Source organism: Borostomias antarcticus, assembly GCF_949987555.1.
Source record: "Borostomias antarcticus genome assembly, chromosome: 3".
In the NCBI taxonomy this organism is placed as follows: domain Eukaryota; kingdom Metazoa; phylum Chordata; class Actinopteri; order Stomiiformes; family Stomiidae; genus Borostomias; species Borostomias antarcticus.
In genome coordinates this window covers 1,860,008-1,875,007 of record NC_140236.1, presented here as the reverse complement: position 1 = coordinate 1,875,007, position 15,000 = coordinate 1,860,008, and the positions used below count along the sequence as shown (strand labels likewise).

At 44.5% G+C, this 15,000-nt stretch overlaps 1 protein-coding gene across 3 annotated transcripts in view; it reads left to right on the top strand.

The window, feature by feature from the left end:
- The window catches only part of LOC311307580 (voltage-gated potassium channel subunit beta-2), a gene marked incomplete at both ends in the record, with an annotated part of 50,936 nt that overhangs the window by 22,286 nt on the left and 13,650 nt on the right, over positions 1-15,000 (top strand). For 2 of the 3 annotated variants that reach the window (XM_084436403.1, XM_084436402.1), the window contains 3 exons: positions 2-204; positions 13,734-13,777; positions 14,373-14,410. In XM_084436403.1, coding sequence (XP_084292529.1) covers positions 2-204; positions 13,734-13,777; positions 14,373-14,410 — 285 coding nt within the window. Of the gene's footprint in view, position 1; positions 205-13,733; positions 13,778-14,372; positions 14,411-15,000 lie in introns of those variants that run through there. The other variant, XM_084436404.1, reaches the window with a different exon arrangement.

The following is a 15,000-nucleotide window of genomic DNA, read 5'->3' as shown; positions in this document are numbered from 1 at the left end:
CATGCAAGTGTCGTTGGTGTGCACGGACCACCGGGCCGTCAACCGGAACACGGAGGACCGGATGAACCGGCAGAACGCCCATAGTCCCGGCACCAAGAGCAAGTTCCGCACTGCGGCCATAGTCGCCCGCAGCATCGGACACCTGACCGTGCAGAACATGCCGTCCTCCAGCGACCAGAGCCTCCGCACGGGCATGAAGTACAGGTAGGACCCGCCCTGGAGAGTAGACGTTGTAGGAGAGACCCTGAAGAGAGCAGTCTGAGGAGTAGATGTTGTAGGAGAGACCCTGAAGAGATCAGTTGGAGGTCTGGGGAGTAGATGTTGTAGGAGAGACCCTGAAGAGAGCAGTCTGAGGACTAGATGTTGTAGGAGAGACCCTGAAGAGAGCAGTCAGAGGTCTGGGGAGTAGATGTTGTAGGAGAGACCCTGAAGAGAGCAGTCGGAGGTCTGAGGAGTAGATGTTGTAGGAGAGACCCTGAAGAGAGCAGTCGGAGGTCTGGGGAGTAGATGTTGTAGGAGAGACCCTGAAGAGAGCAGTCGGAGGTCTGAGGAGTAGATGTAGGAGAGACCGTGAAGAGAGCAGTCGGAGGTCTGAGGAGTAGATGTTGTAGGAGAGACCCTGAAGAGATCAGTTGGAGGTCTGAGGAGTAGATGTTGTAGGAGAGACCATGAAGCGTGCAGTCGGAGGTCTGAGGAGTAGATGTTGTAGGAGAGACCCTGAAGAGAGCAGTCGGAGATATGAGGAGTAGATGTTGTAGGAGAGACCCTGAAGAGAGCAGTCTGAGGAGTAGATGTTGTAGGAGAGACCCTGAAGAGATCAGTTGGAGGTCTGGAGAGTAGATGTTGTAGGAGAGACCCTGAAGAGAGCAGTCTGAGGATTACATGTAGATGTTGTAGGAGAGATCCTGAAGAGAGCATATACTGTACGTCTGAGGTTCAGGTGCAGTAGAACACATGCTAAAGTGTGTGTCTCTAAAGTGTTCAGGGGTACAGTAGCTAGAGAAAACTGAAGCATGCATGCACCTGAATGCAAGGTGGGTTTAGTGAGGGAAGGAGACCTTAACATTGTGTAACGAGGTTAATTTTAGTAATTCCCCTTGCCTTTTATTATTTTACTAATTGATAGCTTACCTTGTCATTTAGTTTTATTTTACGAATCTTACTGGCTGGTAGGCGGAGCTTGCTGATTCGGAACTATGGACTATTCGGAAATAAAGCAAGCGGATGTTGGAGACTACAGACTCGAGCCGGATGAAGGGGGCGGGCTTAAGGCAGTGAAGTAAATAGATACCAGGCTCTTCTCCCCGAGGAGAGACTGGTGACGCGAGGCTAGATGCTAGTTGCCCAATGTAAGCCCCTCCACAGAGTTTCAGGAAAATTGGTCTGGTAGTTCTTGCGTAATCCTGGTCCAAAAAAATGAATGGCGGTGAATGGCCTGGACGTTTTTTTGGCCGGCTCGCGGTCCCGCCCCGTAATTCCGATCCACTCCAAAATGTAATCAGTTCTAAGGTGGCACATTCTGCACCCTTCCACTGAGTTTCGTGAAAATCGGTGCAGTAGTTTTTGCATGGTCCTGCTGATAGGCATATGGATGTGTACGTACGGATGGACGTACGGATCTACTGTACACATGCCACTGAAAACATTACCCCTCGCCCAGCTGTTACTGGACTGGGGCGGAGGTAATTATACTGCACGTTTTTGCTGAGTTGATTCTTTACTCGACCAGATTCTGACTTGATATGGAGTAGTCAGTATAATTAGCCTCCTGTACAGTATAATGAGACCTTTCCTTTCACAGAAGTCTGTGAAATGAAATTACAGAAATTTCTTCTGAAACTGAAGTTCAAAGGTAGAAGTGTAAGAAAGATGATAGGCAGTCCTGACGGTTGAATGATTATGCAGAGCAGTGCATTATCTGCTAAGCATTATCAACTGAATCCAATCCCATTTCTGACTTTGAAGTGGAAATAGGGCTTATTATGAGCACACAGTACTGTCCCCTAACAATTCAAATATTTCAAAAGCCAAATATCAAGAGACCTCAAAACCCTCAACCCAATTAGACCCACATAACCGGAATCCAAACACCATTTTAACTTCTTCAACTCAGGAATTTCAACAAAACCTCCTCATGTATACAGATACATATATAGATATACTGTAGATAGCTTTATTTATCCCCGATGGGCAATTCAGTTTCTACAGTCCACTGACTACATACTGTACACATTCATACTGCACCATCATCATCAGTGACGGAGGAAACACGATAAACGGCATAAAGTTAGGCAGAGAGCAGAAGAAAATATTCAATAAGAATACAATAATAAAAATATTTGAAATAAAAGCAGAATAAATACAAGAATAAAAACACATGCAGTAGTTTGTAAACCACAAACTGCCTCTCCTTCCTGCTTTTCCACTATTCCATATCTGCTATGGTACAACAAAGCTCTCTGTAAGCACTGCGTAGGATAATGTATATATACTTTGCACTGTTCTAATGTATAACTCAATAGCGGAGTCTGTCATAGGCAAGACTACTGCTGAGTTCCAAGCTACAGACGAACTGATAGTCTCCACTCTCTCTACTCTTAACCCACTGCTATTGAGTCCATGAAATATATACTGTTTATATATACTGACTATACTGTATACATAAAGAGTCACATGATCAGTATTGGAATGTGATGTATCTTATGTATTTTGGATGTATAGGTAGAATACTGTATATTTTTGATTTCATCAAGCTAGCAGTGGCAATGTGGCACTCGCATACCTGTATTGTACTCACATTTACTCTCGAAAATGTGTACTTTTTATTCAGAAAAGGCAATAATCATATACAGTATGACAGTACCAAAAGGTCACACTGTATTAGCTGAGTTTCTACAAGCATAACTTTGATTTATTATTTAGATATTAATTATGCACAGATGCCCTATTCACTCCCGTAGGTCACAGTGAACTGTAATACACCTGTGATCTTTTTCAACACACACACACCCTGAATCCCTTGTGACTCATAAATTATCAAATCAGATAGGCTGCCAATCAATGGTTATGTGATCCACACCCTCACTGATACTCCAACAGATCTACTCAATCCTGTAAATTCAGTCAACATTTGGACAGAATAATGCTTTTGGGGAGTGGAACCGACCAGTCCAAAGAAAATACTCTGGACAAAAAATAGGAAGTATCTTTTTGTTTTTTTAATGACCAACTGTTTTTAATGATTTTTTCTCCACTAACTCTCAACACAGACATATAGAAAAACAACATAACACAACAACAGCATATCGACACATCAGCACAACGGCAACACAACAATACGGCATAACAGCAACATCAACAGTACCTCTACAACAATACAGGATATCAACATCAACAGTATCGCAACAACAACAACATCAAAACAGCAAGACAACCATTCTACAGTACAACCATACAATATAACCATACAACAATACAAAAATACAGTATACAATAAAACAGCAATACAATACAATGTAACCACAGTGCAACAACACTACAACAACAGTACAACAACATATCACACATTAACAGTACAACACAGCAACAACATAATCAACAGCAACAACAGTAAAGAAATACATCACATGGCAACCCAGTACAATACACAACATTTCGCAACCCACCTTTTATCCTGCCCCTTTAACCCATCCCCTCTACCCCTCCTCACCCTGACCCACCCCCAGGAGTCACCTGATCAGAGAAGATGTGTTATTCAGTGCATCACTGTAAGCCTCTCCAAGAGCTGGGACCAACATGCAATATGTGGTGCTTTAGCAGCACACATTCTCACTGTGGAGAGCTCCATCTGTGATATGGCGTGATATGAGACATTCCGTCATGGAAAGTGGATGCAGTGGCTTCCATCTACAGGCCCACATCCTTTTAGCCGCTGTGAGGCCTTTTGAGTTCTGTGGCTGAGGTTACATTAAGAAGCACAGTAAGAGTGATGGTGAAAAGGGAATGGCTCTCTCCAGAATATTGGACATAGATCTTGATATATTTTCCCAGAACCTGTTAACCTCCATAAAGAAGTGCCCTGGAGGTTATAGCGTCTTTGCACATCTTGGTATTCGCGTAGTTCCTACTGTCCCATGATGTCTTGGAGGGTAGATTCCCTTGTCTTCCCACTGTGGGAATGAGACTGGTTTCGTATCAATCAGCAGTGAGTGGTTGCAAAATATTTGAGTGTGAGTGTGTAAGAATAAAGTGTTTTTGTACCACACATCCAGGAGGTGCAATGTACTGTAATTGGGCTGCAGTGCCACTCAGCTATCTTAAGGGGTGTGTTAGAATGAAGTTGGTTAGATGGTTTGGGGGAATTTGTTGCTTTTCGATTGGGCACCAGGGCACTTGTGCCTCTGGGCTTAGGGCCAAGGTGTGAGTGGGCGATGAGTAAAACACCAGGAGTACCATTCAAAATTAGGCAAGCTGCCTCCTCCTTTAGCCTTGTGTCTGTGTAGTTAGGGCTTTGATCCATAAAAAGGTGCTGGTCACAGAGTGTAATTTCTTCCAGTATCCACCTGGTGGGGGTTAAGGTACCGTTGAGCTGAAGAAATTGATTTAGGTGATACATTCATTTTAATAACTGGACTGGACTGAAAGTAGGTGTGCCCCATCTCTTTAGGTCATCTTCTATGCCACTCAGGACTTATTGTAGTTATTACTATCTTATCCAGGGAGGGAGAGACTGATATCCCTAGATATAAACATTTTTGAACAATAAGAATACCAAGAGTCTGCTCATCCAGAACGCCCAATGACATTGATGCTGATTTGGACAAGTTGATTTTGTATCCAGAGATGTTGCCAAAAGCCTCAAAAACCTTTAAAAGGGAGTGATTTGAGATTTGGGTGTAAAAATCAGTATATCATCTGCGTATAAAGAGATGTGTGTGGTGTGTCATATGCTGTATGATGATAGGCTCAAATATTTCAGACTGCCGTATAACCTGGGCAACAGGCTCCAGAGAGAGTGTAAATAAAACTGGTGATAGGGGGCAGCCCTGTTGGGAAGAACTAGAGACTGGGAATCTTGATGAGCAAATATCGCCTGTGAGAACTACTGCAGATGGGTTAGCATACACATACAAAACGTAATCATGGAGATGGAGTTTTTGCTAAAGCCCCTGTGGTGCAGCATGGACCATAGATAATCCCATTCTAGCTGGTTGAATGCTTTCTCTGTGTCTAGCGAGGGAATGGCACAGATATTTTTTTTTACTTTGAAGCTATGATGTGGAGTAGGCAACGGACATTGTCGGATGCTAGTCTGGATTTGATTAAGTTTGGTCACGGTGGACCAAATGGGGCATGTGCTTCTCTTGCCGGGTTGCTAGGACCTTGGCATACAGTTTGATCTCAGAGTTAAGTAGCCTTAGAGGCCTATATGAGCAGTAGTCTGTTCGTGATTTGTCATTCTTTAACATAAGAGAAATAATTGCTATGTTAGAGCTGGGAGTGAAATAATCTTTTCATTATAAACTAATAAACTAATAGAGTTAAGTTAATCATGTTCAATAACAGCGGTCCAAGTTGTGACCAGACGGAGAGATATAGTTGTGGCGGCAGTCCATCCAGGCATGGAGATTTATTTATTATATATATCCATATATATAGATAATGAATTCTGTCTTAGAAGGCCACTAAGCTCATCCAATAATGTCTGTCGCTCACGTTGTCAGGTGAGATGTTATTTAGCACGTTTTGTTCTAGTGCTGCAATTTCAGATTCCAAGTAATATGATGTTTCTTGGCTTTATTGAGATTGGAACCAAAATAAATTTTGTTTCACTGACTTTGCACTGCCTCCCACAACATTCGTGAATCATCAACTGACCCTCTGTTTATGTCAATGAAATCATTCAGTTCAGCTTCAAGTTCAAGTTTAAATGTGTTGTTCTGAAGTAGGGTAGTGTTGAAATGCCAGCGGGGAGCCGTGGGTCGACCATTTTGTAGTGAGAAAGTACAAATGACACCCCTGCGATCAGATGGGGCAACTGGGATCATATTGGTGTTGCTGAAAAAGGTTCTAGGGGAGAAAGTATAGTCTTGAAAAGGTCTTATGTGGGGGTGAGTACAAGGGGAATACCCTATAATAAATCAATTATTCCTTAGAGTTAGCTAGAGAGAAAGTAAATGTCAAAAAGGCAAAAGAGCTGTGCGCACATCCAACCTTAGTAGGATCTTGGAGTACATACTTGAGAAGAGGAAAGAACCGCACACTCTTTCCACTTCTCACGAAAGTAAATGTCAGACATTTCCCAGAGATTTCCCAAATCTCTTGTAAAAGAGATTTTTAATCTCAAAGGGTTTCTTTTCCTGGTTAAATAAAGGTTAAATACAAAATAAATAGTATTGGCCCTGCCACTATAACTGCAGGGCAGCACAATGGAGCACTTAAACAAGATGGGTGAAGAAAGGGAGTTGGAGAGAACAGAAGGAAAGATGAAGATGTTTCATAATATTGATTTCGACACACGCGGTCAAAACGTGCTCAAGTTTCGGTTTGCTGATGACCTTTATCTCTCTTGTGTCTCCTCACAACCTTTAAATGTCAAACCTCTGTAACCTTTTATTCACATCCCTTGTTACTCGAAGCCTATGATACATCTCCGTGCTCCTCTCTCTGTTCTAGTTGGTCAGTGATATGAAACGATCCGTACAATTAAGGCTAGAACCAGAACCAGAGAGGACTGAGGAAAGCAGATTCCAACATTCCCCAGGCTGCACTTTTTAAAGGCTGGTTTATACTGTATTCATTCATACTTTAGACAAGCTTAGCTAGTGAGTAAGATAAACCCTTATCTTGACCGTGTGTAGGATCAGTCGTGCCAGATGGACATGCATCTTCTGCCTGTACAGAGTGGTGAGGTGATGTCGCCATTTTGTAGGCTGAAACGTTTATATCGCCGCCATTTGGTTCCGAGATCTAGATCCCTAAAATGAATGGGATTCGCGAAAAATGCCAAAAAATAAGGTTTGCATTTAACAGAGGCTCAAACAAAATGTACACCTGACTGGAGTGCGTTTTGTTATAAAAGTTAAAATACGTACATCACTGAAGATGGGTTTTTGTGAATTTTGAATTTCTCTTGAAACTGAAGCTCCAAAGTCAAAGCAAGTACTGTAGAAGCAGACCTGTTGTCAATTTGGAGAGAAGTGTTATTTCTGGGGTGTGTACATTGTGTGTGTTAATGACATTCTTCACCTTGCTCTCTGTGTTGGGGTGGGGTGAATATCTCCTCCGCTGCCCCACTGCCTCTCCCACTGCCCCTGTGTTCATGAACCACTGCCCCTGTGTTGATGAACCAGGCCGACTGAGCGCAGCCTGTAGTGCTGAGTCATCTGCTGGCCTAAGTGTTAGGGGAACAGCTTAATTAACACACCTGCCCTCGCTGTGTGGCTGGGCCTCTGATGTGTGTATGTGTGTGTGTGTGTGTGTGTGTGTGTGTGTGTGTGTGTGTGTGTGTATTTGCTTGTCACACAAGTGATACCCCTATTGATACTGTTTGCTCTTTAGCAGACTAGAAGTTCTCATGTTATTTTGAGGGATAGATGTCTTATTGAAGTGGAGCGAAATTATTTAATCATAATAAATTATTATTTTTATAAATGTTTGATTGATTTTATATCAAAATACATTTGAAATAAATTATGAGAAAGGGGGTGTTCAGATTTAATCCACAGGGGTAATGACTAGGAACTCCCTGCAACAAAATGTTAAAAACTATTCCATAGTAATGTAATTAGTAAGTCGTAATTACTACAAATGAGGTACAGGTAAATCAGCTGTACTGTCTGTGCTGGGAATCATCCATAATCCACCTGGCTTCTAACGAATCTGTTGATGGCTGAGTCCTTGAGCTCAGTAAGCACTTCCTGGTCCTCACAGTAATGCAGTGTAGCAGCTTGTTAGTGCATGTGGTCTCATACACAGGCTGTGCACTTGACACGGCGTTGGAATGGTATAAGTGCCCGGGAAGGCCCTACTTGTGTTGAAAGCTTATTTGATGTGCTTTGACAGGCCCTGTCAAATGTGCATTAACAAATGCCTTGTGTCAGTAAAACATGTGTAATTTAGACCTCTGGGGAAGGCCTGTTCTCAGAACAGCCGGACTCTGGGTCAAAGTGCACATACTATTTGATAAAGTGAAGTCCCAAAGCTGCCTTTCACCAAAGCATCAGCACTTTATTTCATGACAACAGCTTATTAGTAATGGGAAGGAAGTACTGTGTGTGTGACCAACCCAAGTGCTGTAAACTAATCAAATCAAATCAAATCAAACTTTATTTGTATAGCGCATTTCATGCACAGAGGCAACACAATGCGCTTCACAGAGAGCAATGGGGGGGTGGACATAGGTCCCACCCCTACATATTCCAGAAGGAATTAAAAAAAACTGTTTCAAACTAGGAATGTGTGAGCGTACATGTTGTGTGTGCATGTGTGTGTTTGTGGGTGCACACTTGTACTGTAGTTACACTACATTTCTAGTTTAATGGCCCAGTGAGGTTAGCCTGATACTCTTTCATCTCACGTCATTATTCAGTCTGAACATTTCATTTCATTTCAAACCTTTATTTATACTCGTAGAGCAATTGAGGTTTCTCTCATTTTCAATGCTGACGAGTTCACAAGCAAACACAAATAATAACAGGGTAAACAAGCTCGCATTGCAGCTGTTTTCCGAGATGGGCGTGGCCGAAGATGGAGTCCTCAGCAAATGAAAGGATGCTGATTGGCCCGGTTGGAATTCCAAGCAGAGATATCACTCTGGACAAGAGCCTTTCCAGACCCTGAATCACATTTCGAAAATTTGAAAATTCATATTCGGGGGCTAGAGCCAAGCTACAGTGAGGTAGAAATGGCTTCGTGCTGGAGAGCAACCTTTGGGAACCTATGACTTATTCTTAACCCGGCACCCATCTCCTGATGTGCGTTCTATACATCTCTTAAATCATTGGGAAGTGACGACCTGCCTTTCCAAGTGCAGTGTCAATGACACCTACCGAGAAGAGTGCTTCCGTGGTGTGACAGCGAGCCACGGTGTACGCCCCCGAAGGCCTCCTGTCACCACCCAATAAAAGACTCTCTCATACCAGACCAGGCCAAATACAGCCCTGGCCTTCTGTAGACATGTACAGCCTCATGACCCCACTAGTAGAGCGTGTGTGTGTGTGTGTGTGTGTGTGTGTGTGTGTGTGTGTGTGCGTGCATGTGTGTGTGTGTGTTTTTACGAGAGAGACACAGAGATAGAGAGAAAGACTTAATTTGATGTCAGAACACCAATGGACACCAATTACACCCTCGGTGAGCTTCTTGTCTTTGAAATCGAGGGTTTAACATGTTTTTTAATGATTTTTCGAGATGCCCATCCACATCCATTGTATGACCAAAACGGTGGTAGAGCAATTATCAACTTTCTCGAAAATGCTAGCTTTGTCAACGTTTTGATCTGAACCATTGTATATGATCATAAGTAACCTTAAAACAGGGCTAAACATGCATTTTCCCTTTACTATTCCTTTAACAGCTATCCTATCTGCAATGAGGCTTGTGTTTTGATTGTGCTGTCACTGTCCATTATTTCCATGTACAGTATCTACGGAACTATCTAGTCTACTACTACTACTATCTAGTATCATTAGGTATCTACATGTGTCTGTATATTGTTTGTTCTGTGTACATGCTGCGCATTTACAGTATATTAACAGTTTGTTATTCATTCAGTGGTGTTAACTGAACTCATTCAGTGGTGTTAACTTGTGTGGCTGTCTGTCATGGTGCCTGTGTGTGTGTGTGTGTGTGTGTGTGTGTGTGTGTGTGTGTGCATGTGTGTGTGTGTGCGTGCGTGTGTGCGTGCATGCATGTGTGTGCCTGCGTGTGTGTTTGTGTGTGTGTGCGTGCGTGTGTGTATGTGCGGGTGCGCACGTGTGTGTGTGTGTTTTCACTGGTCACCAGGCTGTCACATGCGGCATGCCTCTGTCCTTGAGACTTTGGGAGAGGGAGCTTCTACACAACAAATACAACAACAACAACATAACACTACATTCTGACCCCCGACCTTTGCTCCTTGCCCTTCAGCCTGGCGTGAGGTCGTTCTAGGACACATAACTCCAGAACTCTCCAGAACATTCCGGCTAGTCTATGAAAGCCAACCTTAAATAAACAGCTCATCCCTCCGAGGAAAATGTAGCTTTTTTAATTGTGCAACAACAATGGTGGTCAGATATCCAGGACAGGTCATGTCTGCTCCTCCAGACCACTTCCCTCAAGCCTGGGCTTCGCTCAAAGGAGAGACTCCGGTCCAGTTCACCTTCACGGTCTGATCCCCCCGTAACCCGATCCAGCGCCACCAATTAGAAAGGAATCACTGGACCCGTGTTCTCAACAGAACCAGAACCATCCCACTCATTTGGCTTGATTTGCTAATGGCCCCAGTTGCTGAGAGAGCCTTTCAGAGCTCAATGGAGGTGACCTTTGTGTTATTTTGGATCGGCCAACACAATGCTATGATATATATATGCTATATATATATATATATATAAATGCTATATATATATATGCTATATATATATATATATATATATATCTTGGTTTCCGTCTGCTTTTAGTGCTCTGTTCTGATTTGATATACAGTACTAATGATTCATTTGATTCTTATGGCTCCACCTCCTCCTAAACACACATGCTCTACACATGAATCTGAATCTCTTGTGATTTGATATACTAATGATTCATTTGGTTCTTATGGCTCCACCTCCCCCTAAACACACATACTGTACTGTACACATGCACGCTGAAGCACTTGTTGCAAGATACTGTACAAAAAAGTGTTGAGGTGTGAGGGAGTTTTTTTTCCCCCACAAACGGACATCATTTGAGTGTGAAAGAGACTATTTAGTGAGCCTGCTATGTGTTCAGGGTCTGACCAGGAAATATTTATATATATATAAATTAGGCTGTTTTCAAAATGAAAAGATAGCCTGCTCTTCTTATTTATGTGTGTGTGAGTGTGTGTGTGTGTATGTGTGTGTGTGTGAGTGTGTGTGTGTGTGTGTGCGCGCGTGCGCCCACTGCCCACTCTGGTTTCAGCTACTGTAGCCCACAAGGTTTCTATACGGAACCCAATCAATAGCCGCCCCTCATCTGGGTCTCAGCTCTGAGTCACTCTGCTACGGCAGGAAACGCTGTGACAACACACCCCTCTCTGCCTCCCCAAGCGTGACTACTGAGCGAGCTCTTTTCATTTCTGAAGGAAACTTCTCTTATTGTTAATCGAACCTTATATAAGATTGAGTTTTTGTATCGGCGAAGGTTGTCGGCACTTGCTGGAACATTTTAAGAGGCGACGCTCAGCTATTCAAGCCACGAATTCCAGGGTTAATCATTTTCAGCGGAGGAAAAGGGAAAGGCGATAAAGAAAGTGGGGGAGAGGGAGGAGCAGGGTTTTAGTACGTGACCCGGTGGCCTTCGTGTCGTGGGTGACAAAAGAAAAGAACTCGGGAAACCTTGGATCTTCTTCAGCTCCGAGGATGAGGAGACAAAGGCTGAAGTGAAGGCTCTGATTGGCTGCTGGAGTCGTGTCCCCGCCTCCCACACCCTCTCTGCTCACTGTATCCAGGGCTGTCAGAGACTTAACATGGAGGGAAGGAGGTGAGGACTGAGGACACGTCTCTCTCCTGGTATCCCATTCACTCTCTCTTCCCCTAAGCAGTCTGCTAGCTCTTGCACATGGCTGTATGGCTATAGGTTTACTCTGTGTTGTGTAGAGGGGTTGTAATGTATTTTAATGTATCGTAATGTATTTTATCAGCAGGCTTAGTAACCTACTGCTTCCTACTGTGTTTTAATTATTGTAGTGCTCATGACATCTGCCCCAGAGACTACGGTTGAAAATAAGACAATCTGGCTAAACTGGCATATTTACAGAAATGTTCCTTAATATGTCTCTGTATTTTAAACCAATAAACTAAACTAAACTATAACTACCCCTCAAACTTGTCCTCTATCTTGACGGATGTACAGTATAGGGTAGACGGCCAGCCTAGTAGAGTCGAGATTGCAAGACGTAGCATCCCGTCAAAGTTTAGAGGGTTTAGTGACTTTGCACAATACCATTCTGGACTGTCTGGCTTCATCTTGGGAATACAGACTGAATACAGACTACAGCTGTGTTGTGAATCGCTCCCTCGTTCCCTCACTCCCTATTCCCTCTATAGGGTTCACCATGTAGTGAACTACCTAGGGAACGGAGAAAATGTAGGGTACATGCACTGTTCCCTGGAAATCAAGGTGAATTGTGGGTAATAAATAGTGGACTATATAGGGAACGAAAATTCCGTGGAGAATTCGGACACTACAACAAAATGGCCTATATAGTGCACTATATAGTTAAAAGGGAGCGATTCCAAACACAGCTTACTTGTGGTGCATGAGGAGGTGCAACAGAGATAGACTTTCCCCCACAGGTATGGCTTCTCCCTCATAGCTGATATTCATTAGCTGAATCCCAATCTGAGTGCGCAAACCGCACTTGCGGCCCCTCGCACTTGTGGCCTGAGGCCTGAGCACTTAATTGACGTCAGCTGGAAGGGCCAGAGGGTGCAGGGCCGTGAATTAAATGGGACAGCACTCCCAGTTTCGCTCAATGCCCCTCCCACTTCGTTTTCATTGGCTGCCGCGTTCCTCCGACGCAGAGGCTGCTCTGACGCTCCCTTCAGCTCTGCAAATTGACCGATTGACGTCTGTTTTAATTTAATAATAATTAAAAAATTAGGTTGGGTGGGATATGTTTGCAGCATGTGGATTTCAAGATAAATGTTGTGTTATCTGCAAATGTCATAATTTATGTGTGATGCACTCGGATCATGACTCGGATGCACTCAAGCACTGTGTCACATGAGACGCGGTGGGCTGTGGGTATTTTCTGCTCCTAAGTCCGTGAAATTGCGGACTTTCTGTAAGTGCGGTTACAGTGCGCAAAATGGCGGCGTGGCGCACTTGTGGACCTAGCAATTCCGTTTTGGAACTACCCTGAGCCCTTGTGGACTTAGCGGGAACGCGCATGTAAGGCCACAAGGCCGCGAGTGCTCTGCACTTTCGCCTAAGTGCGCGATTTGGGATTCAGCTATTATATGCACAACTCCAGTACTTCCTGAAATTAGACATGCTTCTCTATTTCCTGTCTCACTATTGGATGAAATGATTAATCAGGTGTGCCTGATCATTGTGCTTCAGTCAGGCACACCTGATTAATCACTTCATCCAATAGTGTGGGACAGGAAATAGAGAAGCATGTCTAATTTCAGGAAATACTGGCGTTGTGCAATTGGCTAATTGATGGTGATACCTGTACTGTATGTCAGAAAGCCCACGGTTATTCAACGTAAACGAAGGCGCAAGCCGGACGCCGGTATCCAGCCCTCGATGTCCCCCTCATCCAAACACATGGGACTCTATTAGGAGCCGCTGTCTGGGCTCTCTTTACCCAGAATCCACTGGGATATCTGCTGACCGCAGGACATCAACGGTACTCTGTGTCCACTGTCCCCCCGTAGACCGGGCGGTAGAGCGCAGACGGTGTTTGGATCGATTTGTCCAGAGTTCAGTCCATCGATCTCTTCCTTCTGTTACAGGATAAATTCAATTATGTCCCGTTCTACACTCATCCCTGCTCTTTCTGTTGACAGAAACCTGGGCAAGTCTGGACTGAGGGTGTCCTGTCTGGGACTAGGTGAGTTTGTGGACTGTAGAAATGGAACGGTTCCAATCACTGGCCTGGTTTTGTGTTCTGCGTGTCATTGTTGTGTTAAAACGATCGCATCATCAACGGTCAGATCAATTGAATTGTGAATGTGTTGACGTGGATAAATTACTCTTATTAGTTTGTTTGCTTCTAGCCACTGTATGAACGCCAATATATTGTCAGCATAATTTGTCAAAGCTTCAGTACAGGTTGCTCAGGGAAATGGTAGCAAAGAAAAACAATAAGCAGAAACACACTGACACACAACCCTACACACACACACACACACATACTGTACACACACAACCAGACACACATAGCTACACACAATCAGACAGACAACCTATGCCTCAAATCTTAGGTTACACACGCATACACATGTGCGCGCATGCACACACACACACACACACACGCACATACACACACAACCACACACATAGCTACACACAACCACACAGACAACCTACACCTCAAATCTTAGGTTACACACGCACACACAAACACACACGCGTACGCATGCGTACACACACACACACACACACACACACACACTACAGTAATGCTCTCTTTCCTCTCTGCACAGGCACATGGGTCACCTTCGGGGGTCAGATCACAGATGAGGTAGGTGAGAGATATGCTGATGACTCCTCGCCTGTGACCCCGCCTCCCAATCACTCCTCACCTGTGACCCCGCCTTCCTATGACTCCACCTGTGACCCCGCCCCCAATGACTCCACCTGTGACCCCGCCTCCCAATGACTCCTCACCTGTGACCCCGCCTCCCTATGACTCCTCACCTGTGACCCCGCCTCCCAATGACTCCTCACCTGTGACCCCGCCTCCCAATGACTCCTCACCTGTGACCCCGCCTCCCTATGACTCCTCACCTGTGACCCCGCCCCCCAATGACTCCTCATCTGTGACCCCGCCTCCCTATGACTCCTCACCTGTGACCCCGCCTCCCAATGACTCCTCACCTGTGACCCCGCCTCCCAATGACTCCTCACCTGTGACCCCGCCTCCCAATGACTCCTCACCTGTGACCCCGCCCCCAATGACTCCACCTGTGACCCCGCCCCCAATGACTCCACCTGTGACCCCGCCCCTCAGTATCTTTATCTCAACGGTATGTCTCTCTCTCCTCCTGTCTCTCTCTCCCTCTGTCTCTCTCTCCCTCTGTCTCTCTCTCCCCTGTCTCTCTCTCCCTCTCT